The 27343-nt window shown below is 55.0% G+C and overlaps 11 protein-coding genes across 11 annotated transcripts; 9 read left to right on the top strand and 2 right to left on the bottom strand.

Moving 5' to 3' along the window:
- Nucleotides 1-64: 64 nt before the first annotated feature.
- Nucleotides 65-2103, top strand: JCM15063_001891 (uncharacterized protein; the record flags this gene model as incomplete). Its single annotated transcript, XM_076679143.1, has 10 exons — nucleotides 65-204; nucleotides 275-286; nucleotides 365-370; nucleotides 435-613; nucleotides 677-722; nucleotides 799-993; nucleotides 1064-1253; nucleotides 1320-1652; nucleotides 1706-1850; nucleotides 1925-2103. The coding sequence occupies 10 exons, from the start codon at nucleotides 65-67 to the stop codon at nucleotides 2101-2103; spliced, it is 1425 nt and encodes a 474-aa protein (XP_076533667.1).
- A 668-nt stretch (nucleotides 2104-2771) lies between these two features.
- Nucleotides 2772-5148, top strand: JCM15063_001890 (uncharacterized protein; the record flags this gene model as incomplete). Its single annotated transcript, XM_076679142.1, has 13 exons — nucleotides 2772-2914; nucleotides 3081-3086; nucleotides 3152-3254; nucleotides 3329-3404; nucleotides 3467-3534; nucleotides 3600-3642; nucleotides 3723-3852; nucleotides 3932-3947; nucleotides 4026-4260; nucleotides 4320-4597; nucleotides 4674-4698; nucleotides 4758-4877; nucleotides 4955-5148. 13 exons carry the CDS (start codon nucleotides 2772-2774, stop codon nucleotides 5146-5148), a joined length of 1437 nt encoding a protein of 478 aa, XP_076533666.1.
- A 384-nt stretch (nucleotides 5149-5532) lies between these two features.
- JCM15063_001889 (WD40 repeat domain-containing protein) lies at nucleotides 5533-7785 on the top strand (the record flags this gene model as incomplete). Its single annotated transcript, XM_076679141.1, has 10 exons — nucleotides 5533-5729; nucleotides 5805-5950; nucleotides 6015-6340; nucleotides 6417-6611; nucleotides 6680-6779; nucleotides 6845-7053; nucleotides 7122-7289; nucleotides 7362-7443; nucleotides 7516-7577; nucleotides 7636-7785. The coding sequence occupies 10 exons, from the start codon at nucleotides 5533-5535 to the stop codon at nucleotides 7783-7785; spliced, it is 1635 nt and encodes a 544-aa protein (XP_076533665.1).
- A 429-nt stretch (nucleotides 7786-8214) lies between these two features.
- On the top strand, nucleotides 8215-10926 carry FRS1 (phenylalanine--tRNA ligase subunit beta; the record flags this gene model as incomplete). Its single annotated transcript, XM_076679140.1, has 10 exons — nucleotides 8215-8272; nucleotides 8349-8404; nucleotides 8477-8644; nucleotides 8709-8927; nucleotides 8991-9074; nucleotides 9152-9253; nucleotides 9313-9452; nucleotides 9510-9978; nucleotides 10068-10449; nucleotides 10514-10926. 10 exons carry the CDS (start codon nucleotides 8215-8217, stop codon nucleotides 10924-10926), a joined length of 2091 nt encoding a protein of 696 aa, XP_076533664.1.
- A 336-nt stretch (nucleotides 10927-11262) lies between these two features.
- Nucleotides 11263-12211, top strand: TIM17 (protein transporter TIM17; the record flags this gene model as incomplete). Its single annotated transcript, XM_076679139.1, has 6 exons — nucleotides 11263-11273; nucleotides 11342-11362; nucleotides 11506-11541; nucleotides 11625-11875; nucleotides 11959-12043; nucleotides 12121-12211. The coding sequence occupies 6 exons, from the start codon at nucleotides 11263-11265 to the stop codon at nucleotides 12209-12211; spliced, it is 495 nt and encodes a 164-aa protein (XP_076533663.1).
- Nucleotides 12212-12620: 409 nt separating this feature from the next.
- On the bottom strand, nucleotides 12621-15446 carry JCM15063_001886 (uncharacterized protein; the record flags this gene model as incomplete). Its single annotated transcript, XM_076679138.1, has 8 exons — nucleotides 12621-14090; nucleotides 14158-14203; nucleotides 14269-14364; nucleotides 14436-14527; nucleotides 14590-14619; nucleotides 14689-14741; nucleotides 14808-14877; nucleotides 14955-15446. The coding sequence occupies 8 exons, from the start codon at nucleotides 15444-15446 to the stop codon at nucleotides 12621-12623; spliced, it is 2349 nt and encodes a 782-aa protein (XP_076533662.1).
- Nucleotides 15447-15667: 221 nt separating this feature from the next.
- Nucleotides 15668-16837, top strand: RAD10 (DNA repair protein RAD10; the record flags this gene model as incomplete). The annotated part of the gene is made up of 4 exons (XM_076679137.1): nucleotides 15668-15970; nucleotides 16050-16153; nucleotides 16216-16392; nucleotides 16492-16837. The coding sequence occupies 4 exons, from the start codon at nucleotides 15668-15670 to the stop codon at nucleotides 16835-16837; spliced, it is 930 nt and encodes a 309-aa protein (XP_076533661.1).
- Nucleotides 16838-17904: 1067 nt separating this feature from the next.
- On the top strand, nucleotides 17905-19533 carry RAD23 (Rad23p; the record flags this gene model as incomplete). The annotated part of the gene is made up of 7 exons (XM_076679136.1): nucleotides 17905-17973; nucleotides 18039-18111; nucleotides 18173-18228; nucleotides 18301-18672; nucleotides 18738-18849; nucleotides 18929-19430; nucleotides 19500-19533. 7 exons carry the CDS (start codon nucleotides 17905-17907, stop codon nucleotides 19531-19533), a joined length of 1218 nt encoding a protein of 405 aa, XP_076533660.1.
- A 233-nt stretch (nucleotides 19534-19766) lies between these two features.
- Nucleotides 19767-20602, top strand: ISA1 (Fe-binding Fe/S cluster assembly protein ISA1; the record flags this gene model as incomplete). Its single annotated transcript, XM_076679135.1, has 4 exons — nucleotides 19767-20054; nucleotides 20137-20392; nucleotides 20486-20519; nucleotides 20587-20602. 4 exons carry the CDS (start codon nucleotides 19767-19769, stop codon nucleotides 20600-20602), a joined length of 594 nt encoding a protein of 197 aa, XP_076533659.1.
- A 342-nt stretch (nucleotides 20603-20944) lies between these two features.
- On the bottom strand, nucleotides 20945-23171 carry ERO1 (ER oxidoreductin; the record flags this gene model as incomplete). Its single annotated transcript, XM_076679134.1, has 8 exons — nucleotides 20945-21517; nucleotides 21599-21856; nucleotides 21934-21998; nucleotides 22066-22486; nucleotides 22551-22619; nucleotides 22686-22769; nucleotides 22851-22967; nucleotides 23046-23171. 8 exons carry the CDS (start codon nucleotides 23169-23171, stop codon nucleotides 20945-20947), a joined length of 1713 nt encoding a protein of 570 aa, XP_076533658.1.
- Nucleotides 23172-23483: 312 nt separating this feature from the next.
- Nucleotides 23484-27175, top strand: ALA1 (alanine--tRNA ligase; the record flags this gene model as incomplete). The annotated part of the gene is made up of 12 exons (XM_076679133.1): nucleotides 23484-23653; nucleotides 23717-23832; nucleotides 23901-23983; nucleotides 24051-24350; nucleotides 24415-24849; nucleotides 24907-25309; nucleotides 25383-25672; nucleotides 25749-26143; nucleotides 26223-26427; nucleotides 26520-26729; nucleotides 26806-26985; nucleotides 27077-27175. The coding sequence occupies 12 exons, from the start codon at nucleotides 23484-23486 to the stop codon at nucleotides 27173-27175; spliced, it is 2886 nt and encodes a 961-aa protein (XP_076533657.1).
- Nucleotides 27176-27343: the final 168 nt, after the last annotated feature.

Here is a 27343-nt window from a genome sequence, read left to right as displayed (position 1 = left end):
CGTCCACTCGCAAAAGTTGACGTTGACTGCACTCCTTCTCTCTCGAAATAACACCTCGCCAACCATGACAGACAAGGAGAAATCGCCGGTGATAGTGGAGGAGACTGTCCAAGAAGACTCGGCAGCAGCCAGACGAGCGGTGCGCAAGCTAGACATGGTCGTCTTGCCGCTCGCCGCAATGGTCTATCTGCTCAACTTTCTCGAGTGAGTGTTGAATTCCAAGTCATTAGCTGGAATGCGGTCGTCATGCTGAACTTCGCCGTCTCCATCGCAGTCGTTCCAACATGTACGGTTCCTCTCTATTGCTGACAGCTGATTCCTGACCCAATCTCGCTGACCATCGACGTTTGCCCCTCTTGCACAGTGGAAAGTAAGCATTGTTATACCGACCAAGCTGGGACTGGAGCTTTGAGCTGAATTTATCGCTGCAAAAGCGCGAAGGTCGCGGGACTGGCGACGGATCTACATCTCACGCCGCGACAATACCTCACCTGTGTCACGGCAACATACATCCTCTACATAGTGTGGGAGCTTCCTTCGAACCTGCTGCTCAAACGCATCGGGGCGCATATCATGATCCCGGCCATGTGCTTGACCTGGGCAACGGTCTCCTGTACGTCTCTCGCCAGAACCCGGATCTTGCGCTGGGTCAACTGATTCATCTTGTTTCCTCAAGGCTTGACGGGACTCGTGCAAAATTTTGGAGGTCTGTTTGTTGCCAGGTCAGTACCAGTTTACTGTAGACTACTCTGCAGGAGAAAGAGATTAACAACTAGGCTATCTGCACTGTCTGCAAAGGCTGATACTTGGTCTGTGCGAGGGAGGCCTATTCCCAGGCCTGATTCTGTACTTGTCCATGTTCTACCGCCGGCGCGAGCTGCAGACGCGCATTAGCGCCTTCTTCGCGTCGGCCAGTCTCTCGGGCGCTTTTTCGGGTCTCTTGGCGGCTGCGATCGTCAACCTCGATGGAAAAGGTGGACAGGCAGGCTGGAGGTAGGCATCCTGTCTTCGCCTCCACGACGCGCCTCATCAGGGCTCTTCACTCATAGGCGGTCTTTGACAGGTGGATCTTCTATCTCGAAGGACTCTTCACCGCGCTATTCGGGATTGGCCTCTTCTTCGTCTTGCCTCGGGACCCGCAAGGCTGCAAGTTTCTAACACAGGAGGAGCGCAACATCATCGACAGGAGACTCGCGGCGGATGTTCCCAAGGGAGCGACGGTGGCAAGTAGTGATCGCTTCAGCTGGCGAGAGGTTAGAGCAACAATCTGCAGCCCGCACGTGCTTCTTCTAGTCATCGCTCTGTTCGGAAATGGTCAGTTCCCTTCGCCCTGGATTCGTTGCGCGCTCAAATCCGAGCTGACTACGTCGACAGGCATGACGCTCTATGCCCTTGCTTATTTCACGCCCCCGATCGTGCAGACCTTCGGCTACAGCCCTGTCCAGACACAGCTTCTCACCGTTCCGCCATTCGCCTGCGCTTTTCTCGTGACGCTGCTTACGGCGTGGATCTCTGATCGCTCCGGGCAGAGAGGACTGTGCGCGATCGCCATGTCGGTCCTCGCACTCGTCGGCTACATCATGTTTTACAAGTCGCTCTTGACGAGCGTGCGCTATGTTGCGCTGTTCCTAGCGATCACCGGAGTCTACTCTGTGAGCTTTCAGTCCTACACTCACGCTAATCTCGCTAACCTTCCGCTTCGCAGACGGCGCCTGCCCTCTGCACCTGGATCAGTGTCAATTCTGCGGGCCACTACCGCAAGTCGACCGCTGTTGCTCTCGGATTCATTGCGACCAACAGCGGAGGTATCGCATCGACATGGCTTTTCCCTCAGACCGGAGCTCCAGCGTGTACGTCTAAGAGGAAACGATTGATTGGTTTTGGCTCGCTGACGACCCAGTCTTGCGCCGTGCCTTCTAATCAGATGCAACCGCTTCAAAGACTCTCATTGCTATGACTGTACTCGTCGGAGTATTTTCGTTCCTCAACATTGTGTACCTCCGATACGCGAACGGGATCAAGGCCCGGCGACGCGATCAAAACGACGAGGCGGAATATTCCGTAGAAGGGGACCGGCACCCCGATTTCATCTACAACTACTAGAGCCTGTCGACTGTCTCAACCAGTGTAAACCTCAAAAAAGACGTCGCAAGACGTCACATCATAGCTTTCATAGCACGCCTCGCGGTCAGGCGAGCGAGACTTAGCAGTCCGTTCTTCTCTCTGCAGCTCCCACTGCCCTGCGAAGGAGTAAACGAGAGCTATTGCCCTGCTCGGGCGAGACGACAGCCCGTGCGGACTCGGCAATTTCGAGAATTACCGGGATTAATTTCCCATAGCTTGCCAGCAAACGATGTCGAGGCTGATGTAGAGGGATTCCGGCTCGATTCCCCTTAGGAAAGGTAAGGTATCGGAACGGGGACTGCAAGCTGCAAGCATCACGACCAAGGTGACCATGGTTTTTTGAGAAGGTTTTCTTTCTGCGCTTTGTTCGCGCCGCATTCTCTCCCACTTTCCGCGCTTGCATGAACCTCGCTATTGTGGATGGCTCCGCGGGATCACCTCGGCGGAAACTGACGGGTCCCGCGGGCATCTTGCCCCGCTCCGCCTCGCCCGCTTTACCCCGCAACAACCGGACTACAGTCAACAGGTTGACTTGCCGCGATCCGACTGCCGCCAGCCGAAAACAGACGAAAAGCTTCCGAGCGTGTTGCCGAAGGTTTCCTCCTGAAAGAACCACACGAAACAACAAGCACGACACCTATCATCCCATGTCGACGTTAGAGAAGACTACCAGCGCAACAACGAGCGATCTCGATGTCGCTTCGGAAGCAGAATATAAAGCCGCTGTCCGAAAGCTCGATTGGATCGTCTTGCCTCTGACCGCCGCGATCTACCTCGTTAATTTCCTCGAGTAAGTACCTTGTCGTCGGTTTCTGTCCCTGCGCACTGTTCGCGAAAGCTCACCACCTTTGACCCGGCAGTCGCTCAAACATGTTCGCTCGCCGTTTTTTACTCGCAGTAATTCCCGTATTGTACTGACTGGAGATTCTGAATGACTTCGCCTGTGACCTACGCAGTGGAAAGTGAGTGGCTACAGAGAATTTCGAAGATTCGGCGTGAGCTGATCCTTATCTTTGGTTTCTTGCAGCGCCAAGGTCGCAGGATTGCAGCACGATCTCGGTCTTACTTCGCACCAATACCTTATCTGTATCACGGTCACATATGTGCCCTACATTGTCTCGGAACTGCCGGCGAGTCATGCTCGCTATACTATCAACCTAATCACGAATACAGATTGAACTGATACGTTCCAGATCTCAAACAGAGTAACTTGTTGTTGAAGAAGATCGGACCTCAGATTCTCATCCCGACGCTCGTCACGGTCTGGGGCATCGTTAGCTGTAAATTGCTCTACTCACAATCGCTCGATCCCTTTCCGAAAAACTTACGCACGAGTTCATAGGTTTGACCGGTCTTGTCCAGAACTTCAGTGGTCTTGTCGCGGCGAGATTCTTTCTCGGATTGTGCGAGGTACGTTTCGACCAGCTCAATTCGATCGACAGATCGGCTCGAGCACTGATCACTGTCGAATACAGGGTGGCGTCTTTCCCGGCTTGGTTCTCTATCTGTCCATGTTCTGTCAGTCAATCTACCAAGCTGCTCCCGCTGTCTACCCGATCGAAGACACTCACCTCTTGTGCTTGATCGTGGTTTTCCAGACCGGAGAAAGGAGCTCCAATCCCGCATCAGTATTTTCTTCGCATCAGCCTCGATCTCGGGTGCATTCTCGGGTCTTCTCGCCGCCGCTATCATCAATCTCGACGGAAAAGGAGGGCAAGAAGGTTGGAGGTGAGTGTGGCTCTTTGGCTTTTTCGCTTACAATATTGCGATTGGGCTAAGCTCTTTGCCCTGTCCGATTTCCTATCAGATGGATCTTTTACCTCGTATGTTACACGCTGAAACCGATATCTTCAGTAACATATGCTGACCCTGGCTCACCCTGGCTGGTTCCGCGAATGCAGGAAGGTCTCTTCACCACCCTGTTCGGTGTCACCCTCTTCTGGCTTCTCCCCGGGTCTCCGTCAACCTGCAAGTTCCTCTCGCCACGACAGCGGGAGCTCGTCACTCGCCGTCTCGCTGTTGACTCCCCCGGAGGAGAGGCTGCGCTGGATGACGAAGGATTCAGTTGGACCGAGATTAGAAAATCGCTTACGAGTCCACACGTTCTCATTCTTGGCGTCTCGATGTGGTGTCTCGGTGAGTGTCAATCTTGTATTGAATCGAGATCGTCAGGACTGACCCCCTTCTGCTACCAGGCATGACCCTCTACTCATTGAGCTACTTCCTGCCCTCGATCATCGCGACCTTCGGCTACAACACGGTTCAGACGCAGCTTTTGACGGTTCCCCCATTCGTCGCGGCGTTCCTCTTCACTCTGCTCACGGCGTGGTACTCGGACAAGTACGGCTCGAGGGGAGTGTGCACGATGGTCTGTTCGGCGATCGGCCTCGTTGGGTACACGATGTTCTACAAGAGCAGCCTGACGAGTGTGCGCTACACCGCGTTGTTCCTGGCAGTCACCGGAATCTACTCGGTCAGTGCTCGCCCTGGTTTCCGCTTGCAATTTCGCCCGAGCTGACATTGTTCGTGTTGGTTTTGTCCATATCCAGGCCGCTCCCGCCCTGATCACCTGGAGTACGTATCCGTATCCTCTTTTCTCGAGTCGGCAGTCGGCTGACTTTGATGACCTACAGTGCCGAACAATTCGGCTGGTCACTATCGCAAGTCGACGAGCATCGCGTTCGGATTCATCCTGACCAACGCTGGCGGAATCGCTTCTACGTGGCTGTTCCCGCAGGAGGAAGCTCCTCACTGTGCGTCTTGATCAAGTTTGTCTCAACTCTATGCTTGAAGCACCACTGACTCGAATTCTATCATGCTCGGCGTGCAGACAAGACGGCGTCGCGTACGTTGGTCGCGATGGCGACGCTCATGGGAGTGTTTGCGGGTATCAATCTGATGTACCTCAGGTACGCGAACGCGCAAAAGGCGGTGCGGCGGCGCGAGCAGAATGGCGATGTTGCGTTGCGAGACAGCTGGAAGGAGGAAGGAGACCGACATTGCGAATTTGTGTATGCATACTAGATGTAACGTCGATGTCATTCATGTACTGTCTTGCCAGTTCTAGCAGCTGCAAAAATTGCGAGAGGAGGAAGAGAGGTCAACGTCAAGCTTTCAAGAACGCGTAATATCAACGTCTTTGCGGGTTGGATCAGTCGTCACTTCGTCTCGGTTGCGAGTCGCTCCATAGTCAAGCTCGACCGATTTACCAGATTCGAGCCAGCTGATTGCGAGGCGCGACCGACGGCAAGCACTCGGATCTACCCTCCTTTGTTCAAACAACATCGCCGCCGCCGGCGCTCGCTCGCTCTTTCCCGCTGGACGGCTCGCTATATCTACACGCAGTACGGCTAGAGCAGCCCAAGAAATCGAAGGGTATTTTGCCGCCCCGAATCCCAGTTGTACAAGATGGAGTCATCGTTCACGAGACGCATGCGCGCCGCAACCGAAGGCTCCAGCATTGCTGCAGCCGGAATCGCCGGTCCCAGCAGCCCCACGAAACGCAGACCTCGAGAGGATAGCTGGAGCGGGACGACCATGTTCGGAGGATCCCTCGGCGGTGGAGGACCACCTTCGCCGAGCAAGAAGCGCATCTATGGGGATCGGTGAGCATGACCTGCCGAGGGCACTGTGAACACGCAAAGCTGACAAGCGAGAAATCTGTGCCATGTCCCCCACAGGTTTATCCCGAATCGAGAGGGACTCGACATCACCACCTCGTTCTCGCTTCTGAACGGCCCGACCAGCTCGGCCACAACTTCGTCTGCCGCGTCGTCTGCAAGTAAGGGCAAGCGCAAAGCAACTGTCGACTTTGATGCCCAGGCTGGTAAGACCCTGTTCAGCGACACCTGCTTGGCGGAATTTGTACTAAACGGCCGTACACGAAACAGAGGAAGCCAATCGCACGTTCGACTCGCTGCTGCGTACCGAACTATTCGGGCCGTCATCCGTCGAAACCGATCCGCGTCTCCGATCTCCCTCGAGGACTCACAGTCGATACACCGGCTCGACCTCGCCGCAGAATTCGCCCACTTCGAAAACAATTCTCAGTTTCTCGTCTCCAACCCGCAAGCGGATGAAAGACACGATGATCGATCGAGGATTGGACAGCCCGACGCACGAGCGGTACAGCCTGAGTCCGGTCCGGCACGAGAGCCAAAGGCTGCTCTTGAGCCCGAAAAAATCGATTCGGCAGGTCAGCCGCGTGCCATTCAAGGTGTGTTATGGCCAGCATGATCGAGAGCGTGGGTCGAGTCTTAGAGCTAATCGTGACTTGTTGCGGGAATGGGAAGGTTCTCGATGCTCCCGAGCTCGCAGACGACTACTACTTGAACTTGGTCGACTGGTCCTCGACAAACGTCCTTGGTGTTGGGCTCGGTTCATCGGTGTACACCTGGAGTGCACAAACGAGCGAGGTCAAAAAGCTGTGCGACTTGTCCGACAATGACCCGCCAGACTCCATCACTAGCATCAGTTGGGTTCAAAGGGTGCGTGTCGCTCGGATTCTTACAAGCGCAATGTTTGGGTGCTCATTCGATTGTCGGGAACCTCATAGGGTAATCAAGTTGCAGTAGGCACCAAGAACGGCATGATTCAGATCTGGGATGCCCAGTCTGGCAGATTTATTCGCAGAATGTCGGGTCACTCGGCTCGCGGTACGCCAATCCGAGTCATATCACGGAGCTCACACGAATCGATGCTGATGGGATCACGTGTGCAGTCGGTTGTCTCGCCTGGAACGAGCATATCCTATCATCCGGGTCGCATGACCGATCGATCTTTCACCGTGACGTGCGCATCAAGGACCACTGGATCTCCAAGATTGCGGTGCACAAACAGGAAGTGTGCGGACTGAAATGGAGTCCCGAAGGACAATTGGCGAGTGGCGGAAATGACAACAAGCTGTTTGTATTTGACAAGCTGAACGAAGTGAGCGTCTTTCTCTCGAGCTTGAAACATGGAAATTTAGGGGCTGACGAGCTCGGTCGCTCGAACAGACTCCGCTGCACCGCTTTACGGACCATGTCGCGGCCGTGAAAGCGATCGCGTGGAATCCGCACCAGCACGGCATCCTCGCGAGTGGAGGCGGGACGGCCGATCAGAAGCTGCGGTTCTGGAACACCCTGACAGGCAACCTACTGCAAGAGGTAGACACCGGGAGTCAGGTGAGCCCTCCGCACCCCCAACGGACTCCGAGGATGGTCAGAATCTGCAAACGCTGACATCGCTCTGACTAGGTGTGCAATATGCTCTTCTCGAAAAACTCGAACGAATTGGTTACGACCCATGGATTCTCGGCTGGACAAGCCCAGAATCAAGGCAAGTTGTCCTTCAAGCTGTGGAAGCAAGTTGTGGAGCTTGCGTGACTGACTGTGGGTTGGAATCGAACAGTCGTGATTTGGCGTTATCCAACGATGCAACAAGTCGCTCAGCTGACCGGGCATTCCTATCGCGTACGTGTATGCCTTTCGGAGTATCTCTGCGTCCGAGACTGACTCCTATTCTTCGCAGGTTCTGTACCTCGCTGGCTCGCCAGACGGGCAGACGATCGTCACGGGAGCTGGCGACGAGACGTTGAGATTCTGGAGCGCGTTCCCTCGGAGCAAAGTTGAGCGCAAGGTCGACACGAGCCAACTGAGCCCGTTCGGCAGGATCCGATGAACACCCTGCCTATTCCTAATGGGATGATCGCTTCTCAGATGCTTTCCCTTTTCCCTGCCGCAGGTCAAGCTTTGCCCTCTACCTGAATCCTTGTTGCTTGTACTGCCCGTTTATAGCTAGCTTTTCTGTTGCTCGAATGTCTGTTTTTTTCCGTTGGCTTTGCAGTACCCCCTCGTTGTTGTCCTGATATGCTAAACTTGTGAGCCCGCGTGCATTTTCGAGAAAGAGCGCGTGCTTGAAGTGATCGAGAGGTTTCGGGTCAGTTTCCCGAGCGAAGCGACTTCGCTGTTCGGCACTTGATCGCGCCAGTCTCGACTCATCGCCTCGCACTTTCGACGAGCGGATCCAAACACAGAGTTCTCGAAACACCAGAGGCGATCCCGTAGCGCGTCGCTGTCACTTGTCGATTCTTGATCTGATCAGCCCACCATGCCTACCGTCACTTGCGACCGCGCCGAGTTCTTCAGGAAACTCGGCAAGGAGTATGGTCAGTCCAGTCTGCAGCGGTCTGGACCTCAAACCACCCTGATCCGACGCTGAGACGGGGTTGAACCACTTGACAGCGACCAAGGAGTTTGATGAACTCTTGTTCGAGTACGGACTCGAGCTGGACGAGGACGTAGGTCACTTCCTCACTTTCTGACACGTGCTTCGTACGCGGACTGACATTCAAAGCGGCGCCCACTCGCAGACGACCTCGGACCCGAACCACCCGGCGAACGAGCCTCACCAACTCAAGATCGAGGTCCCCGCGAACCGATACGACCTCTTGTGCATCGAGGGTATCGCAAGGGCCCTCAAGCTCTACATCAACCCCGAGTCGGGAGTTGCCAACTACACCTTGAAGCCTGCGCCTTTGGTTCGTCCCCATTCTTTCCCGCGCCCTTGGCACGCCTGCTGACCTCGCGCCTTCCAAACTACAGGGTCAAGAGCGCACGGTTTACGTCCGCAAGGAGACTTCGCAGATCCGACCGTACTTTGCGAGTGCCATCTTGCGCAACGTCAAGTTCGACGCGCTCAACTATGCCTCGTTCATCGACTTGCAAGACAAGTTGCACGCCAACTTGGCCCGCAAGCGAACTCTCGTCGCCATCGGAACTCACGACTTGGACAAGATCGCCCCGGGAGACATCAGCTACGAGGTTCGTCAGGTTGTTCCTGTTGTCGTTTCTGGCATTGCGAGCTGACTCGAGGCTCGCACACAGGCACTTCCCCCGAAAGATATCAAGTTCGCTCCGCTGAACAAGCCGCAAGAGTACACTGCCGAGGAGATGATGGCACTGTACAAGGTTCGATCAACGCTTTTACCATTTTTCGGCTCGCTCATCTTGACTGACTCGCGATCTCCCTTGAACCCCTCTGACAGGAAGACAAGCACCTCTCGCGATACCTCCATATTATTGAAGATTCGCCAGTCTACCCCATCATTTACGACACTTCGCGTCAAGTCCTGTCGATGCCTCCTATCGTAGGTATCTATCTTTTTCTCTCATGCCGAATCTGAATCTGACTCGCTCGTTGCGCCAGATCAACTCTGACCACACCAAGATTACCCTCAACACTCAAAACATCTTCATCGACGTGACCGCAACCGATGCCACCAAGCTCGACCTCGTCGTTGACATGATTGTTACCATGTTTGCCGAGTACTGCGCCGAACCTTTCGTGTAAGTCGCCTGCTTTCTATTCCGCGGCTGTCTGCTGACGGAGGAATGTCGCTGCAGGATCGAGCCGGTCAAGGTTGTCTACGAGGAAGGATGCAAAGGCGGCGCTCGCGAAGTTCTCTCGCCGCCCCTCCTGTCTCGACCCTTCGTCGCTCGTGCCTCCTACATCAACTCGTGCACCGGTCTCGCCCTCTCTCGTCCCGAGATTATCACCTACCTCGAAAAGATGGGCCACAAGGCCTTCGCACCTGAACAGGGTCGCGAGTTCGTCCCGGTCAACGCGCGGGAAAACTTTGCGATCGCGCCCGAGGACGAGATCCACATCATCGTACCTCCGACTCGACCCGACATCCTGCACGAGTGCGACATTATGGAGGACGTCGCCGTCGCGTACGGGTTCGACAACCTCAAGAAGACGTTCCCGCGTACCAACACCGTTGCGAAGCCGTTCCCTCCCAACAAGCTCAGTGACACAGTCAGGAGGCTCTGTTCCGAGGCCGGATGGATCGAGGTTCTTCCTCTCACCCTCGTAAGTGCCGGGTTTCTCTACTGTTTCCCTCTCTCGAAGTGCTTCTGGTGTTTCGAGCTCAACAAGTACCGTTTCTCTCTCTGCGACAGTGCTCGCATGACGAGAACTTCAAGTTCCTGAACCGAAAAGACCCGGGAGATCTCGCGGTCGTACTCGCGAACCCCAAGACGATTGAGTACCAGATCGTGCGCACGTCGCTCCTGCCCGGCATGCTCAAGACGATCCGCGAGAACCGAAAACACGCGTTGCCGCTCCGAATCTTTGAAGTGTCGGACGTGGTCGTCAAGGATGAACGAGAAGAACGTCAGGCGAGGAACGTGAGACGAGCGGGAGGAATCTTCTGCGGCAGGAAAGCCGGGTTCGAAGTCGTACATGGTCTCCTCGATCGCATGATGCTCGGGTTGGGCGTGCAGAACCTCGTCAACGAGCACAACCAGGCGGAAGAGGGATACTACATCAAGTCATCGGAAGGTGGGTCTCTTCTGTAAAACGGCCGATTCTCGGTTGTTTCTGACAATCTCCGTGCGGGCAATAGATGCGACGTACTTCCCGGGACGATCGGCCACTATCTACTACCGCAGGTCGCAGACTGGTGCGGCACCTGCGCGACTCGCTCCCGCTGAATCTGCCGATCCCCGCGACGCTTCGGTCGCGCCTTCGACCGGTACTGCTGCCGAGCCTGCGACGAGTGCACCGTCGCACTCGGGTCCGCTCGATACGCTCAAATCGAAACTGTCGTCGGCGTTGCCTTCGGTGCTCAAGAAGCACGGTCACGATGAACAAACCGAGACCCGATCCGAGGCGGTCCAAGAACCGGCCACAGCTACTCCGGTTCAACGGGACATTGCGATCGGAAGTCTCGGTATCCTGCACCCTTCGGTGCTCAAGTCGTACGAACTCGACTACCCGTGTTCGGCGCTCGAGTTCGACCTCGAACCGTTCTTGTAGATGTGGACGATTTGTGTTCGTAGTAGTTGGCTGCTTCTTACGGTTCATTGAGGGAATACAGCGCTGAATAGACTGAAACGTTGTCATCTGTCCGTGCGGTGACATCCGTCTGAGACTGGCATACAATAAAAGCGGCGATCATAGAGATGAGCCGTTCGAAAGTTAGAGAGGAATTTCAGCCGGGCGCAAGTCGCTTACGGCCTCATCGCTTGCCACCGGTTACCCCGCCTATCCGCCCTTGCTCCAGGTCCGCGATCCAGCTCGCAGCTCTTCAACACTCAGACCTCGAGCCCTTCTGCACCCGCTCGCCCCTGGAAAAGGTTTTGATCTAGAAACATGTCGCGACAGTCAGTCTCTACGCTTCGCTCGTCATCTCGAGCCCGATCCATATCGCTGACTTCTCCTGACTCTTCAGTGATCACACTCGAGACCCCTGGTACGCTCTTCGTGCACTCGGCAGTCGGAGCGAGAGCTGATGGTTTTCTTCTCGCCGAAACCCATTTTCATCATCTCTCTACCTCATCCACCTCGCTTACCGTGACTGCTGTCTCGACTGTTCTTCTGTGTACCTTTACACAGCCCATGGGTTATCCTGAACGATTTCGGAGGAGCCTTGTCAGTAGATCTCTCACTCGACGATCTTCTCGCTCATTAACCCTCCGGAGATGAGCTGACTCTCGGCGTTCAATCCCAATCAGCGCAATGGGAGCTGTCGGAGGTACCCTGTGGCACGGAATCAAAGGTGCTCGCAACTCGCCGAAAGGTGATCGATTGCTCGGTTCGATCTCGGCGATCAAGGCGCGCGCACCCGTCGTTGGTGGAAACTTTGGAGTGTGGGGTGGCTTGTTCTCGACATTCGATTGCGCTGTCAAAGGGTACAGGCAGAAGGAAGATCCGTACAATGCCATCATTTCAGGATTCTTGACCGGTGGTACCCTCGCCGTTCGAAGTCAGTCCACCTTTTTTTTTTACACTCTCGCAGTCTCGACGTGGTGCAGAGATGTTGATTTGGGAGTTTGAATCGTGTCGCAGGTGGACCGAAAGGTATGCTCGCAGGTGCCGTCAGTTGTGGTATTCTTCTCGGTGTGTTTGAAGGTGTCGGAGTTCTCGTCGGCCGGTTCGTCAACCTCCTCACGTTTGATTTTCTATGTTTGCCCCCTTTCAAGCTGATGTTTGCTCATCTGAACGATGCAGATTATTTGCCGAAAACAACAAACCCGTCTCGCCGATCCTGCCCGAACAATCGACGCCTCCGCCACAGGCACCTCAACTCGTTGGCGCCTAAACTCTCTACAGTTCTCCCACCATCTGACCCACTCTGCCCTCTTTCTTTCCCCTACCTTCTGTCCAAACCTACCTCTACACTCATACACCACCCTCCGTTGGCGCTCTCTGCGTTTACGGGGTGTACATTCTCTTCTATTGCAATACCCTACAGCACCACTTCCCATTCAAGACACGAGTCGCACAAATGAGAGGACCTTTCATGAGAGCTCTTCTTTTGGCAGAAGTCAATATTGACTTGGCCGATAATCAGAACTGCCCAATCTCGAAAAATGCCGAAAGGGTTTTGAAACCAGAAATGACTTTGTACAGAATTTACGAAATGCTTCAAGATGCTTCAAGATGAATGTGAATGAGGTTACGGATATTCGAGAAGACGGGGACCAACACTAGGAGAACAAAACGCTATTTTACTGCTGTTGCGAAGTAAAGACGATCGAACCGTCCTTTGCGCGCAACTCGAACGCAGGACCTCCTTCCTCTCCATTCGCTTTGAGTACGAGTCGATCGGCACATCGATCTCCATTCGTCATGCTCGCCCACGGAACGCCTCCTCCTGCGTACATGACGACGTTGCCGTCGCCTTGGAACGACAACCAAGCGTCTTTCGGGACCGGGTTGACCGGTTCTGCCGGAACCTTCCAGTGCGTGTGTTCGGGGTCGGGACGAGTTGGTCCCGCCGGAGAAGAGTGCAAGATGAGTTGACAGGTGTCGGGAGACAAGTACAAGAACGTCGCAGCGGATCGAGGACGAGATCCAGGACGAGGTGGGATAGGAGGAGGACCTCCAGGTTGATCAGGATGTTCGTGCTGATCGTTGTGAGGTGAAGTGTAGTTTGGGAACGATTGCTGCACAAACGCAGGCATGTCGATTCCGCGTTCTTGCAACGAAGCCGAAACGTCTTTGACGAATCGACCAAAGCGGCCTCCACTGCCACCATGGTGGTGTTCGTCATGCTGCTGTTCGGGTCGAGCGGGTACTTGGGGAGGAGAAGGACCACCTCCTGCAGGAGCTTGATGGCCGTGCTCGGATCCCGGTTCTTCGTACCCCCTGATCTCGGCAGGCGCGATCGCAAGCCATTGTCCCGCGATCATTCCCCAATTGTCCTGGTTCGTCCAATCGTAGCTCGACGAGAACAAGAGATTCCCTTGATGGTTCTTGACTTGCAGGTACGGTTTCTTGGCCTGCAAGATCAGTTTCGCTCGCGAGATCCAAGTTTCGGGAGGAGTCGGCTCTGACGGCTCGGGTACGGGAGGAGGTGCCGGCAAGAAGTCTGACAGGTACGAGACAGGGTCCCACAGCGTTTCACCGTTACCGCGGTCTGCTCGCAAGGTGAGCGCGCCGTCCTTGCGGAATTCGAGGATCGGGTCTCGCACGGGAGTGCCTCCACCACTCGTCCACATGACCGTACCTCGTCCGTACTGACCCATTCCGAACCGGTCGAGCTGTTGACCCTGATCGACTCGTCTCAGGATGAGCTCGCCCTGTTCAGTGACCTCCCACCTGCCACCCTTCAATGCCAGACCGCCTTCTCCCGCTCGACTGTGACCATGAACGTCCATGCGGACTTGACCTGCTTCGTACTCGAGCTTGTCACCGACTTCGGGTTCGATCCCGATCAACCACTGGACTTCGCCCTCGACGAAATCGTCTTGGTAGTCACACCCTTGCACGCGGCCACGGTCACACCACTGACGTAGGAACGCGGTCGGAGGCGCGTTGACCGTCGCCGGGTAGAACCGGTGAGTCGAACCGGCGAATCGCGTGTCCGACATGACTCGGTTGCCGTGCACTTTGAACTGTCGAGCTCCGGACAAGGCGATGCCGTATCCAAACTGACCAGGGCCGAGGTAGTTGTCGAGAACGGCTCCACCATAGTTCTGCGAGTCAAGGGGCAATTCTCAAGACTCTTATTTGTTCCTGGACAAGAGGACGAGGAAAACCCACGAGAGTATGTCCGGGACCCCAAGGAGACCAGCACGTAGGCCCACATCTACATGATGACACTGGTGAATCAGTACGTTGCCTTAGATTGAAGGATTCGCGACAGCGGCTAACCCGATTGCGAGTCGGATAAAGGCGCCCTCGGTCTTGATCGAGTTGCCAATGACTTTAGTGCCTTCAAAGTTGCGGTCGAATGGAAAGTCATCGACCCTGCGATCGTCGAGAGAAACTTTGGTCAGTTTGAGGGTACCCTGACCAGCGGGTGAGGGGTCCGGGCGCACATGTTGATCGCGCCGAGCAAATTGCGCTCCCGTGCGATGATCGTGTTTCGCGTCACGACCGATCCGGGAGCGCAGAAGAGAACAATGGCACCCTAGATGATGACTTTGTCAGCATGCGAGCAACCGGAATAATGGGCAATGAGACGGTGCTCACATCGGTCGCGTCGATGACCGTGTTGCCAGCCTGGTACCAGAGAAGTTCGAGAGGGGGTCAAGGGAGGACTCAAACAGGATTGAAGCAGGAGAGCCGTACGACGAGACTGTCCTTGCCGGCAATGCTGAGTCCGTCGGCCCACGGACCAGGTGCTGAGGTCGGGGACGAGCAGCAAATCAGTCGAGTGCAATCGCGCTCGAAGTGAGCAAGGGACTGACCTTGCTGACCACAGGGGCCGACGATGTTGTCGAGCACCTGACACCTCTGAGCGTAATCGACCAAGTGGAGCTTTTCGAGCGCGCGCACAAGCGAGATGGATGGACATCAGAAGAAGGATCGTGCACAGGTAGAAAAAGGGGGCTCACTCCGGTCCATCCGCGAGGATCTTCGATGCGACAGCCTTCGACGGTCGACTCGTACGCTTCGGGACCTCCCATCCACACGAGGGCGCCTCCGCCTTCGAGCCAGCCCAGGTTGCCCTGGTGACGGAGACGTTCCTTCTCGTGGTCATCGGTGGGAGGAGTCGGTCCCCACCCGCGACAGCCGCGCAGGTGGACGCGCTTGAGGGACGTGCGCGCGAGTTGAAACATCTTGACGGCGCCGGCTTCCTTCTCGCCTCGAGTCTCGAGGATGGCCTGGTTACCCGATTCGAAGGTCGGGTATCCTTCGGTCGCGAGGTGAGTCGAAGGGTGACTGAAATCGATCGCGGTGTAGAGCGGGTACACGGCGCGGGGGACGAGCAACACGGTCGTGCCGGGCCCTCCGTCGCGGAAGAGCTGTGAGATGGCGGCGCCATTGTCGTTTGTCGGAGAGGGGTCCGCGAGGGGTTGGAAGAGGTGAGTTGGTGCTGCAGCCATCGTGGTGGACACACTGCGAGCGAGCAAAGACGAGAGCGCGCTGGCGAGCCTGATCGAGCGCCTCGGGAATCGAATGGCTTGTGGAGATGCACCCAGACGAGCGAGGGTGGGAGGAGAGAGGACAGAGCAGACGTTGTACTTTCCTAGAGCGGAGACACGAGCGAGGCGATGCATGTCATGAAGTCATTTCCTCTGTCGAGTTCTGTCTCATCACACACCCGATGAGCGCCAGCCCTGGACCTTCGGGCACGACCTCGTCGGCGAACGGCAGCGCTGCGAGTGATGCATTTGCGAGTACACGACCACGCCCGACCCCAGCTGCGAACGCGTCCACCGTCGCGCGAGGCAAGTATCCCGCGAGCACCACCCCAGTTCAACCAAGTGCCGGATCCGCGAGGGTAGTCATCCCTGGCGCTGCTCCTGCAGGCCGAGCGCCATCCACAACGGGACCTGTCTCGGTCGCCGCGCCTGGAGGGATCGTTCGCCGCGCAACCCAGAACTCGATCCTGGTCAACGTCTGCCAAGTGAGCTTCAAACTCTCCCCTGGTAGCTTACTCCCGTTGAAGAGCGTATCTGACTGTCTCGGCCGCTCGTCTGCGATAGAAAGGAAACCCCGTCATTCAGAGCATTCGCTCGGTCCCGTGGGAGTGGGGCGACGTCAAGTGCGACTACCAAGTCGGCGCCACGACCGGCGTCCTCTTCCTGTCGTACGTCTGCGAGTCGTTCTTCCACGCACCTGATCTCACCCTCGCGTCTTTGCGCCCGACAGGATTCGCTACCATCTCCTCCATCCAGAATATGTTCACACCCGCATTGCCGATCTCGGTCAGGCGTACTCGCTGCGCATCATCCTCGTCCAGTGCGATGCCGACAATCACACGGCTGCCATGCGCGAACTGACCAAGATCTGCATCGTCAACCATTTCACCCTCCTCGTCGCATGGTCGTGAGTCTCTCGATCTCCCTCCCCTTCTCTCTTGCATTCTCACTCACTCTCTCCATCGCGATCTCGTCGTCCTCCTGTGTCCATGTCTCGAAATCACAGAGCTCAAGAGGTCGGGCGGTACCTCGAGACCTACAAGCAGTTTGAACGCAAACCTCCCGACCTCATTCGAGAGCGCGTCGACGACTCGTACATGGCCCACCTGACCAGTGCGTTGACGTGCGTACGCGGCGTCAACAAGACGGACGTGACGACCCTCGTCAGCAACCTCGGCTCGTTCGAAAAAATCGTCACCGCCCCCGCGAGTACCTTGTCCAACTTGCCGGGGCTAGGGGACAAGAAGGTGAAACGGTTGCGGGACGCGTTCACGGGCAATTTCACCATCAAGAAGCGTAGGAGAGGGAACGCCGAGAAGCGGGCCGAAGAAGGTAGCACCGAGTTGAACTAGCAGCCAGCAACATTTCTCTGTAGCCATTTCTACAATCACTGTCTGAATTCCCGCACAGTGAACCAGCCGTGTGTCACTTGAAAGAATAATTATCAAGAGGGAAACTTGACCCGCGCTCGGAATTCGAATTATGCGATCGAAGCGTTTGTCTTTGTTTCCCTTGTCGCTGACTACGGCTTGCTTTCTCCGTTGCACAAACTACTTGAAGTCTAATATTTGGTCACAATCAGTGTTTGCAACAAGAAAAACACACCCATCTGAGCAAATCAATGTCTACCCCAAATCAGCGCAAAGAGTAAAGCTGGCAGTGTACATTGCACTACGTTAGCATCGTTGAAAATTAGGCCCACCTTCGGGTGGTGCCATACATTAAAATTGGAACGATACAGAGAAGATTAGCATGGCCCCTGCACAAGGATGACACATGCAGTCAGAAGGTTTGATCTACGGATCATAATTTTTTTTTGGCATTTGTTCGCTCCAAAGCGACAATTTGCCGTTTCTGCGCGCAAAGTCCTTCTTCTGGGTTGTGCCTGCCGGTCGTGCAGACGGATACAGAAGAAAGCTATCCGGCTTCTCGCAAACGCGTCAAGTCTGTCACATCTTCGTCGCTTCGGGACGACAGCTGCACAAGCCTGCAATGGCACGAGAGGGATTGCATGGTAGCAAAAAGTCTGCTTGCCAAGTCTCCCAGGTCAGGGAAGGCAAAAGTTAATTGACCACGATGGGGCTCGAACCCACGATCTCCTGATAGACACTGTTCCGAAGAACAAGTCGTAGTCAGACGCCTTGCCATTGGGCCACGCGGCCAGTTGCTCATGTCTGCTGGATGTGACTGAACGTACAAGTACCGCCACATAAAGTCAAACACTATTCTCGAATGCATTTCGGGCAATCGAGCCCACAATGCACCTCCTATCCATAGACGCTTGTTCGAGTATCGCTTGTGAGTCACAATGAGAGGCAGAGAGGAGAAAGAAACTGCTTGCGACGCCTCTCGACGTCTCGCGCGTCGGAGATCGATTCCCCTCCACTCCACTTCGCGCCTCATCTCCACCCAGACAGCCATGGTTCGAATCACCTTCAAGACACTGCAGCAAAAGCAGTTCTACATCGAGGCCGAACTTACCGAGACTGTGAGCCATCTCGAACCAAACCCTCATCATAATTCGAGATCAGGTCTGACCACGACACTGCACAGGTTGCCGACCTCAAGAAGAAGATTGAGGCTGAGCAGGGCTTCGCCGTATCGACGCAAAAGATCATCCACTCTGGTTCGTCATTGTTTGCCCCCGTCGAGGCAGCTACATCATCTTGACCATTTCCTCGTTGCAGGCCTCATCTTGAAGGATGAAAAGACTGTTGCAGACTGCCAATTCAAGGAGAAGGACGTGAGTCTTCTGGCGCTGTCCAGTGATGATCTTGCAGTTACGCCTAGTTGACCACTCTCCATTCTCGTCCAGTTCTGCGTCGTCATGGTGACCAAGCCGAAAGCTGCTCCCGCCCCTGCACCTACGCCTGCCGCTGCTCCTGCTCCTCCCGCTACTCCTGCGCAACCGACACAAGCGCCCGTGGCACCGAACGCTCCTGGACCCGCTCCCGCCGCTCAAGCTCCTTCGACCGTAGAAGCTGAAACGCCGGCTCCTGCCAACACGTTCGCTGCGTCGACCACTGCGAACGACTCGAACGACTCGTCGAGCTCGTTCTTGGCCGGTTCGGCGCTCGAAACGAGCATCAACGAGATGGTCTCGATGGGTTTCCCTCGGGAACAGGTCATGCGCGCCCTGCGAGCGAGCTTCAACAACCCTCATCGTGCCGTCGAGTACCTCATGACGGTACGTTTGAGCCATTTCGTGGGTCGTAACAGCGAAAGAATCGCAACTGATAGCTCCGTCAACAGGGCATCCCGGAAACTGCGCCTGAACCAGCTCCTCCTTCGGCTGCCAACCCGCCCGGCACTCCTTCTCCTGCTTCTGGCAACGCCGCTCCTCTCGCCGCTACTCCTGCTCCAGGTAAGTTGAATTCATTGCTTCATCTCGGCACGTGTGTGCGTTACTCTGACGAATGCGCGCACTCGCAAACTCCTCACAGCTGGCAATGCGCCCCGGAACCTGTTCGAAGCCGCTGCTGCTGCCAACTCCAGACCAGCGGGTGGTGCTGCCGCTGCGACGGGTACCGAGTCGGCTGCGGCTGCCGCCCCTTCGAGCGAACTCGCCGCGTTGAGGTCGACTCCGATCTTTGCCCAACTGCGCACGCTCGTGCAACAGAATCCGGCACTGTTGCAACCGTTCTTGCAACAGCTCGGTGCTTCGAACCCGGAACTGTTGACGCTGATCGAGCGCAACCAGAGCGAGTTTGTACAGTTCTTGCAAGAAGGTGCCGAGGGCGCATCGGACGAGGACATGGAAGCCATGTTTGGAGGTGAGGGAGAAGAAGGTGGTCCGATGATTGGCGAGGACGGCAGTCAGTATGTGCAGGTGACCGAGCAGGAGAAAGAGTCGATCGAGAGGTTGGTCGCGATGGGCTTTGACCGCCAGATGGCGATCACGGCGTTCTTGGCTTGCGACAGGAACGAAGAGCTTGCTGCCAACTAGTGAGTGATGCTCCCTCCTATACTCGCAGCGAAAGAGTGCGATCTGACCATGTCCTCCCTTTCTCATAGTCTACTCGAGAACCAATTCGATTTCGATGACTAAGCCAGTGTTGGTGCTGTTTTGTAACACATACGATCATACGATGACCAGAATTAGGCAGTAAAGATTTAGGAGAGACTGAGAGAAAGCGAGATCAATTCCGAGGAGTAATCAGCGCGATCTGATTCGCTGGGAATGAGGCGCGGCGGCGGCAAACCCGAAGTCCGATTTGGGTTTGGGTGGCCACGCTTGATCATCCACTCACATACTCTCGTCTACCTCGCCATCCGACACCCATGTCCTTTGCTCGCCCGGTATCCCAGTTGCGTCTCGCATCGCGCGCACTCGAGCGCTGCCCCGCGTGCTGTTCGCTCGCCGCTCGCCACAGTTCTCGCTCCATCATCATGTCTCCGATTCCCTCCACTTCCCGACTGTTCACATCGTACTCGACTCCGAGACGCGCGCCGATACTCGATCAAACCCTTGCAAGGATGCCCCCACCGGTCGCCGTCGCGCCTCCATCGCCGTCAACCGCGGCGAAACCTAAACGAGTCATCCGTGCCCGCAAGGCTGCAGTCTCCCTCGTAAGGCCACTCGCCCTGGTTCCACGCACCTTTTTTCTTGTGTATGTGATCTAATCCATGATGTTTCACACGCGATTGACAGACCCCGACGGCCGTGACGAGGATCCGAGCCTTGCTCGATTCGCCCGAACCGAAACTGATTCGGGTTGGAGTACGCAACAAAGGTTGCGCCGGCATGTCGTACCACCTCGACTATGTCGACAAACCCGACAAGTTTGACGAAGTGGTCGAACAGGATGGAGTGCGAGTCGTGATTGATTCGAAAGCCTTGTTCTCGATCATTGGTAGTGAGATGGATTGGCAAGAGGACGCTTTGCAGGCACGGTTCGTGTTCAAGAGTGAGTCTTGGCATCACCCATTTCTCTTGTTCCCAGAGACCGTGGTTGGCGGAACAAGGGATTGACCTTATCGTTGGGATTTCTTCGCTCCAGATCCCAATATCAAAGACGCTTGCGGATGTGGGGAGTGAGTTGTTTCGCTTTCTGTGATCATCTCTGGGCGTCAAGCTGACTTTACATTTGCGTGACTTTAGATCTTTCATCGTATAAACCTATACAGAATTAGACCTGCGAATTTTCTTTTCGCATTCTACCACTCGATCAAGCGTCCACCTCTTTCCCTCACTGAGAACTCGAATGGGAGCACGTTGTTGGGATCGTGGTCGGCGCCTGCTTGGAGGCAAGATGGCATAGATGGTGACCTTTTATACCCTAGGTCTTCCGGGCGGAACTAGTAGTTTCTGTACCCACCAGCCCGTTGTACCAATTCATACCATAATAACGAAAAGAACGAAACAATGCAATTATGCAGCGTACAAAAAAAGGAGAGGAAGAACCCTTCTAAGAGGTTGACAAAAGAGTAGTGGTACAGGAAATCGCTCCATTCCGGTCTCACAGTTCTCCACCTCGAGTCCTGATCTTGACCATTGATGGTTCACTCGAAATGTGACTCTTGGCAAACTCGCACCAATCGATCAGTTTGGTCCAGATCGCTTTCGCGCAGGTGAGAGGCAAAGTCGAAAAGTTCATCGCGGTGAGAGTATCTTCCGACACTCGAGGCAACACTTGGTCTTCGTCGGGTTCTTGCGTAATGGAAGTGACGGCAGACGAGTCTTGAATCGGTGGTCGTCTGTCGTGAGCTGGTTCCGATTTGGATTCGGGTCGATTCCGTGCCCACCACAATTCTCTAAACTTGTCGACCGCCGCGAGACTCTCACTGAGCCTGTGCAGAGTGTTGACAAACGCAACCACCTCGCTCCGACTGAGCACGACCCGTCCCTGCGTCGTCTCCTTTGTCTTGGAATCGAACGAGTTGAGAGTTCGAGGTTCCGAGAAGAGTAGTTTGAGGGCAGTGCCGAGACCGGTGATTTGCATCTTGCCCCACAATCGACACTTGTCACATCCGACACAATCCATGATCCTCGAAACATTGCGGAAATGTTCCTTGAATTCGGTTTTGAGGATCTTTTTCAGAAAAAAGGAATGAAAAGCGTGAGCAAAAACGGGACAAAACGCATGTCGAGGATAAATGGGTCATGGTCTCACTTGTGCTTCATGTCCGACAAACATGCTCGTTTCGTCAAACGTACTGCCACACCCGTTTGCGAGTTGGACCAACCCTTTCAAATCGTTCAGGGTCGCCAGAGCTTCGTCGCCGCCGGTCGTCGTCTCTTGCAGTGTCTCGATCAGGGTTTCGCCAGAGGTTGACAGGGCTCGCAGGAGGAGGACGTAGGTAAAGTACATATTTTCGAGTCGTTCCGGATGTTGACCGATTCGAGTAATGAAACAATCCAAATTTGGGGCCTGATCAAGTCAAGCAGCAGTCAGCGATCTGGTACAAACCGGAAGAAGCGAGAGTCGGGGCTAGAGAGGAGGCATACCCATTCTCCAGTGTTTTGGTCGAGATAGTCGTCACAGATATGCACCGAGATCGAGGCATGTAGACCTGTCAGTAGGTCAAGATATTGTCAGATCAAACTGCACGTATGCGTAAAGTCGGGAATTGTGCTCACCAGAAATGACTCGATAAAACACACGCTTCTCGAGGCAAACTTCTTCTCCTGCATCTCGAGGTCCGGCGAGACTCTGGACCAGCCGTTTCTCGCTCTCTCCCCAAGATCCCTGACTGAGACCAAACCCAGCCGGACCGTTATTCGACGACGCCGCACCGAGTCCAAAGGGGGACGAAGACACGGGCGCGAACCCGGTACCACCCAACTCGAAAGTGGATCGAGATGGATCAATGAACGGGACGGGGGTGAAACAATTCTCCTCGTAGATCGCTTTCCACACTCGGGTCGAACTCGCTCCGGCGTACCCGGTGAAGCGTTCTGGGTTCGCAATCAGGTCGACGTACACGCCTTCCGAATCGAGCTCGTCTTCGAGTACGCAGAATTCGCTGTCTTTGATTTCGGTGCATCCTGCGGGAGAAGCCTGGGTTGGAGGACGCGAATGAGCTGAGCAAGCTGCACCAAAAGGAGAAGAGGTCGAAGCTTACGGCTCTCGAATCGTTTGGTTGATTCAGTTTCCCGAGAGTATAGGACCGCCATGCTTCAGGCAGATGATCCTGGACATAAGAGTAAGATCGGTCAAGTTGAAGCTGTGTCGGCTAGATGGCTCGGAGCAAGCTTACCTCTTCAGTGGTCTCGACTCCGCAAGCGCGGTTCATGCAGCTTCCTTCCTCTTGCCAGAACGGACATTCTTTGTACAAATCTACCTGCAAACAGAGGAGCCGAGGGTTGAAAAGTTGAGCATCGGTTCCTTTGTGGCGCCACCACGAGTATAGAGGGTCTCTCACTTTGTGATACCGAAAGTACGGTGTTGCGACGAGGCCGTGTAGTCTATCAAACAGGTCACGGTTGACCGATTCGATCGTTTCAAAGTCACAGCATGCGTCTTGGATTTGTCCGGTCGGCTGTCAGCAAGTACGGGGATTCGTCAGCAGAGCCAGCAAGGCGAGGGGTTGGTCAACATTTCGCGGGATTCTACACACCTTGCAGTATTGCTGGTCTGCCGCTTTCGATGACGAGAGCACGTCCTGAAGGAATCCGGTGCGCGGTTTGTCGAGTGATGACGAACTCGCGAGTGCGGGCAGCACGAACCACAGTAATGGTCGCATTCAGCTGATGACACGCGTCTCGTAGACGTGAAGGCGACAGATCTCGACCAGCGAGGTGAGAAAGTGGGAGCGAAATGGATGAGAGCGGACGCGCCGGGTTCCGGGCATATTTTAAACGGACGCGAATTACTGTAATCCGGGAATAGAGTTCCCCTTTGGCATTGTAAAAGTATTAGCTATCGGGATATTCGTTCTTGATCAACCCGTTTCACCACGTTTGCTGTTCGCCCCGTTCGAACAGCCTGGTCGAGCGTGTACAGTCGACCCGTCTCGCACCGCACCTTGCCCGCTCTCCACTTGTTCGGCTCGAGAATGACTGCGACGACTTCGAGTGCGACTTCATCGCAATGGGGCGACTGGCCCGCGACCAAGGTCCGCCAGACCTTCCTCGACTACTTCAACCGTGACAACCAGCACACGTTCGTGCCCTCGTCGTCGACGATCCCGTACGAGGACCCGACCCTGCTCTTTGCCAATGCCGGGTAAATCCCCAAGCTCCTTCGTTCCAATCCCACCCCTTTGCTGACCTGCGCGTATCCCCACAGTATGAACCAGTACAAGAGCATCTTCCTCGGCACGGTCGACCCTTCGTCGTCGTTTGCCAAACTCAAACGCGCGTCCAACTCGCAGAAGTGCATCCGAGCCGGCGGCAAGCACAACGGTACACCACCTCCTCTATCGACTACCCTCGAGTCGTCCAAACTGACTCGTGGTCGAACCGACGCGCAGATCTTGACGATGTCGGCAAAGACACTTACCACCACACCTTCTTCGAGATGCTCGGCAACTGGTCCTTTGGCGACTACTTCAAGGTGAGTTACTCCCCTCATGCCTTTACTACCACGCACACGTGCTAAATCGAGGCTTGTCGCCCCCCAGCTCGAAGCGACCGAGATGGCGTGGAACCTCCTGACCAAGGTGTACGGTCTGCCGAAAGACCGCCTCTACGTCTCGTACTTTGAAGGCGGCTTTGGCTTGCCCGCCGACCTCGAGACGAAAGAGTTCTGGATGAAGCTCGGAGTTGCCGAAGACCACATCATTCCGGGAAATGCCAAGGACAACTTCTGGGAGATGGGTGCGACCGGACCGTGCGGACCCTGTACCGAGATCCACTACGACAGGATTGGCGGCAGGAACGCCGCTCACCTCGTCAACATGGACGATCCCGATGTTCTCGAGGTAAGACCCTCATGCTTGGCGTTCGCAAGTCGATACTGATCCACCTCGAACCGCGACGACGCAGGTGTGGAACGTCGTGTTCATCCAGTACAACCGCGAAGCCGATTCGTCCCTGCGCACGCTCCCTTCGCAACACGTCGACACGGGAATGGGATTCGAGCGTCTCGTGTCGGTCCTGCAAGACAAGCGTTCCAACTACGACACGGATGTCTTCCTGCCGCTGTTTGACAAGATCCAACAGCTCACCAACGCTCGTGCGTACACGGGCAAACTCGGCAAAGATGATGTCGACGGTATCGACACGGCGTACCGAGTCGTCGCCGATCACGTCCGCACTTTGACGTTCGCCATCTGCGATGGTGGAGTTCCGAGCAACGTCGGACGAGGTTACGTCCTCAGGCGAGTCTTGCGACGAGGTGCCCGTTACGTCCGGAAAAAGTTTGGAGTTCCGATTGGATCCTTCTTCTCGAGCCTCGTGCCGACTCTGATCGACCAGATGGTAATCCACTTTCGCGTTCTCTGCTTTCCCTGACGCGCACTGATCACCGCGTTCCAGGGTCACTTCTTCCCCGAGATCACCAACAAGTACGAAGATTTGAAAGAGATCCTCGACGAAGAGGAAGAGTCGTTCTCGCGCACGCTCGATCGAGGAGAAAAGTTGTTCGAACAGTACGTCGCGTCGGCCAAGAGCTCCAACTCGACGAGCCTCTCGGGTGCCGAAGTGTGGAGGTTGTACGACACGTACGGGTTCCCGGTCGACTTGACGATGCTCATGGCCGAGGAAGCCGGGTTGACGATCAACCAGCAAGAGTTTGACGAGGCTCAGGAGAAGAGTAAAGAGGCGAGTAAAGGTGCCGGAAAGAAGGGAGACGGACAAACCGTCAGGCTCGACGTGCACGACATTGCTGCGCTCGAGGCGAACGACCAAGTTCCCAAGACTGACGACTCGCTCAAGTTCGGTCAGTCCTCTCGCTCACTCGCTCTTGCTCTCCCTTTTACGCCGCTGACGGAGATTGGGCAACTCGTGTCTAGGCACTGGAAACGTCGACTCTCAGATCAAGGCGATCTACCAAGCTTCCAAGTTCTACGATTCGACGAGCGAGATTGAACCTTCGACTTCGTTCGGTATCATCCTCGACAAGACCAACTTTTACGCAGAGTCGGGAGGACAAGAGTACGACACGGGTCGCATCGTGATCGATGGCAAGTCGGACTTTGTCGTCGACGAGGTTCAGGTCTTCAACGGTTACGTGTTGCACATTGGACACTTGACTGAGGGTGAATTGAAGGTTGGAGACCAGGTGGTTTCCGGTTACGACGAGGTGAATGCTATTCCTTCTTCAGTCGCTGCTCTCCGGCTCGAGACTGAATGTGAATTTGATTTCCCTTCACATTCAGCTTCGTCGTTGGCCCCTTCGCAACAACCACACTGGAACCCACATCCTCAACTACTGTTTGCGCGAAGTCCTCGGCGACCACATTGACCAAAAAGGTTCGTTGGTTGCGCCGACCAAGCTTCGATTCGATTTCTCGCACAAATCCCCGATCTCGACTGCCGACCTCGAAAAGATCGAGAACCAGTCGAACGAATGGATCGAACGCAACGTCAAGGTCTACTCGAAGGAGCTCGACCTCAAGACGGCACAACAGATTCCTGGGTTGAGGGCCGTGTTTGGAGAGAGTTACCCGGATCCCGTTCGGGTCGTCACCCTCGAGTTCAGTCTCGACGAGATTACCCAAGATCTCGAGAACCCGAAATGGAGGTCGACTTCGGTTGAATTCTGCGGTGGAACGTTAGTCCTCTTTATCTCTCTCTCTCTTTCTCGGCTGAGAAGGAGCAGAAAAATCTAAATGATTTTTCGAGTTGCGCAGTCACGTCGCCAAGACTGGAGACATCAAAGAGTTTGTCATTGTCGAGGAATCGGGTATCGCCAAGGGTATTCGCCGCATCATTGCCATTACGGGTGAAGAAGCGCGTCAAGCGTCCCATGCCGCGAACGAGATCGAAGCCAAGTGGAACCAGATCATCAAGCTCGAAGGAGTCGAGAAGGAGAAGGCGATCAAGAGCTTTGAAGTGGTCAGTTCAGACCCTTTCCCAACCCCCGGTCACTCTCTCCTTCTAGTGAAAAATCATTCTGACGAAAGAGGTACAAAAATTTGTGTTGATAGGAGTTGAACCCTGCCGATATCTCGGTTGTGCGCAAAGACCGGCTCAAGCAATCGGTTTCAAAGGAACGCAAGGCATTGATCGACGCGGCCAAGGTGCTCGAGAAGGAACAATCGAAGCAAGTGACTGAACAAGTCCAGTCGTACTTCAAGGAACACTCGGACGCGAATGTGTTTGTTACGCAACTCGAAGTCGCGAAAGGAAACCCCAAGGTGAGACTAAAAAAAACCACTCTTGCGAGTCAATCGGAGTGAAGAGACTGATTACCAAGATGTTGTTGGCATTAAGATTATGCAAGCGGGTATCACTGCCGCCAAGGCACTGTCGAAAGCGGTGTACCTGTTCTCGGTGTCTCCGGTGGACGGCAAAGTCGCGCATTTGAACTTTGTACCGAAACCCGAGATTGTCAAGGACGGGTTCAACGCCAAGGTGTGGTTCAACAAAGTGTGCGAGGTTATTGGAGGCAAGGTAAATGCGGTCGGATCGGTCTTTTTTCCCAATTTCTCGAGGTTGGAGAGCTGACCACCTTGTGTTGTTCGGTGATTCTGTATCATCTTAGGGTGGAGGAAAGGACGATGGTGCCCAAGGTTTCGGTACCGAGACGGACAAGGTTGACGAGGCCATCAAGGTTGCAGAACAGTTCTACAAGGAAAAGTAAAAGGGTCAGACACGTATCATTCTTCTTGGGCTCCCTCTTTTTTGCAAGCATCTCAAATGAGCAGTGGAGGAAAGTAAGCTGCGGTATCTCTCGTCGGAAATGGAAGAAATTGCGATGAATATTATCTCGATACAACAGGTGGAAAAGGTGACTACAACAATGGGAGAG

This window comes from Sporobolomyces koalae (assembly GCF_050403365.1).
Source record: "Sporobolomyces koalae JCM15063 DNA, S_koalae_JCM15063T_v1_ctg20, whole genome shotgun sequence".
Taxonomy (NCBI): domain Eukaryota; kingdom Fungi; phylum Basidiomycota; class Microbotryomycetes; order Sporidiobolales; family Sporidiobolaceae; genus Sporobolomyces; species Sporobolomyces koalae.
This window is presented reverse-complemented; position numbering and strand designations above follow the sequence as displayed.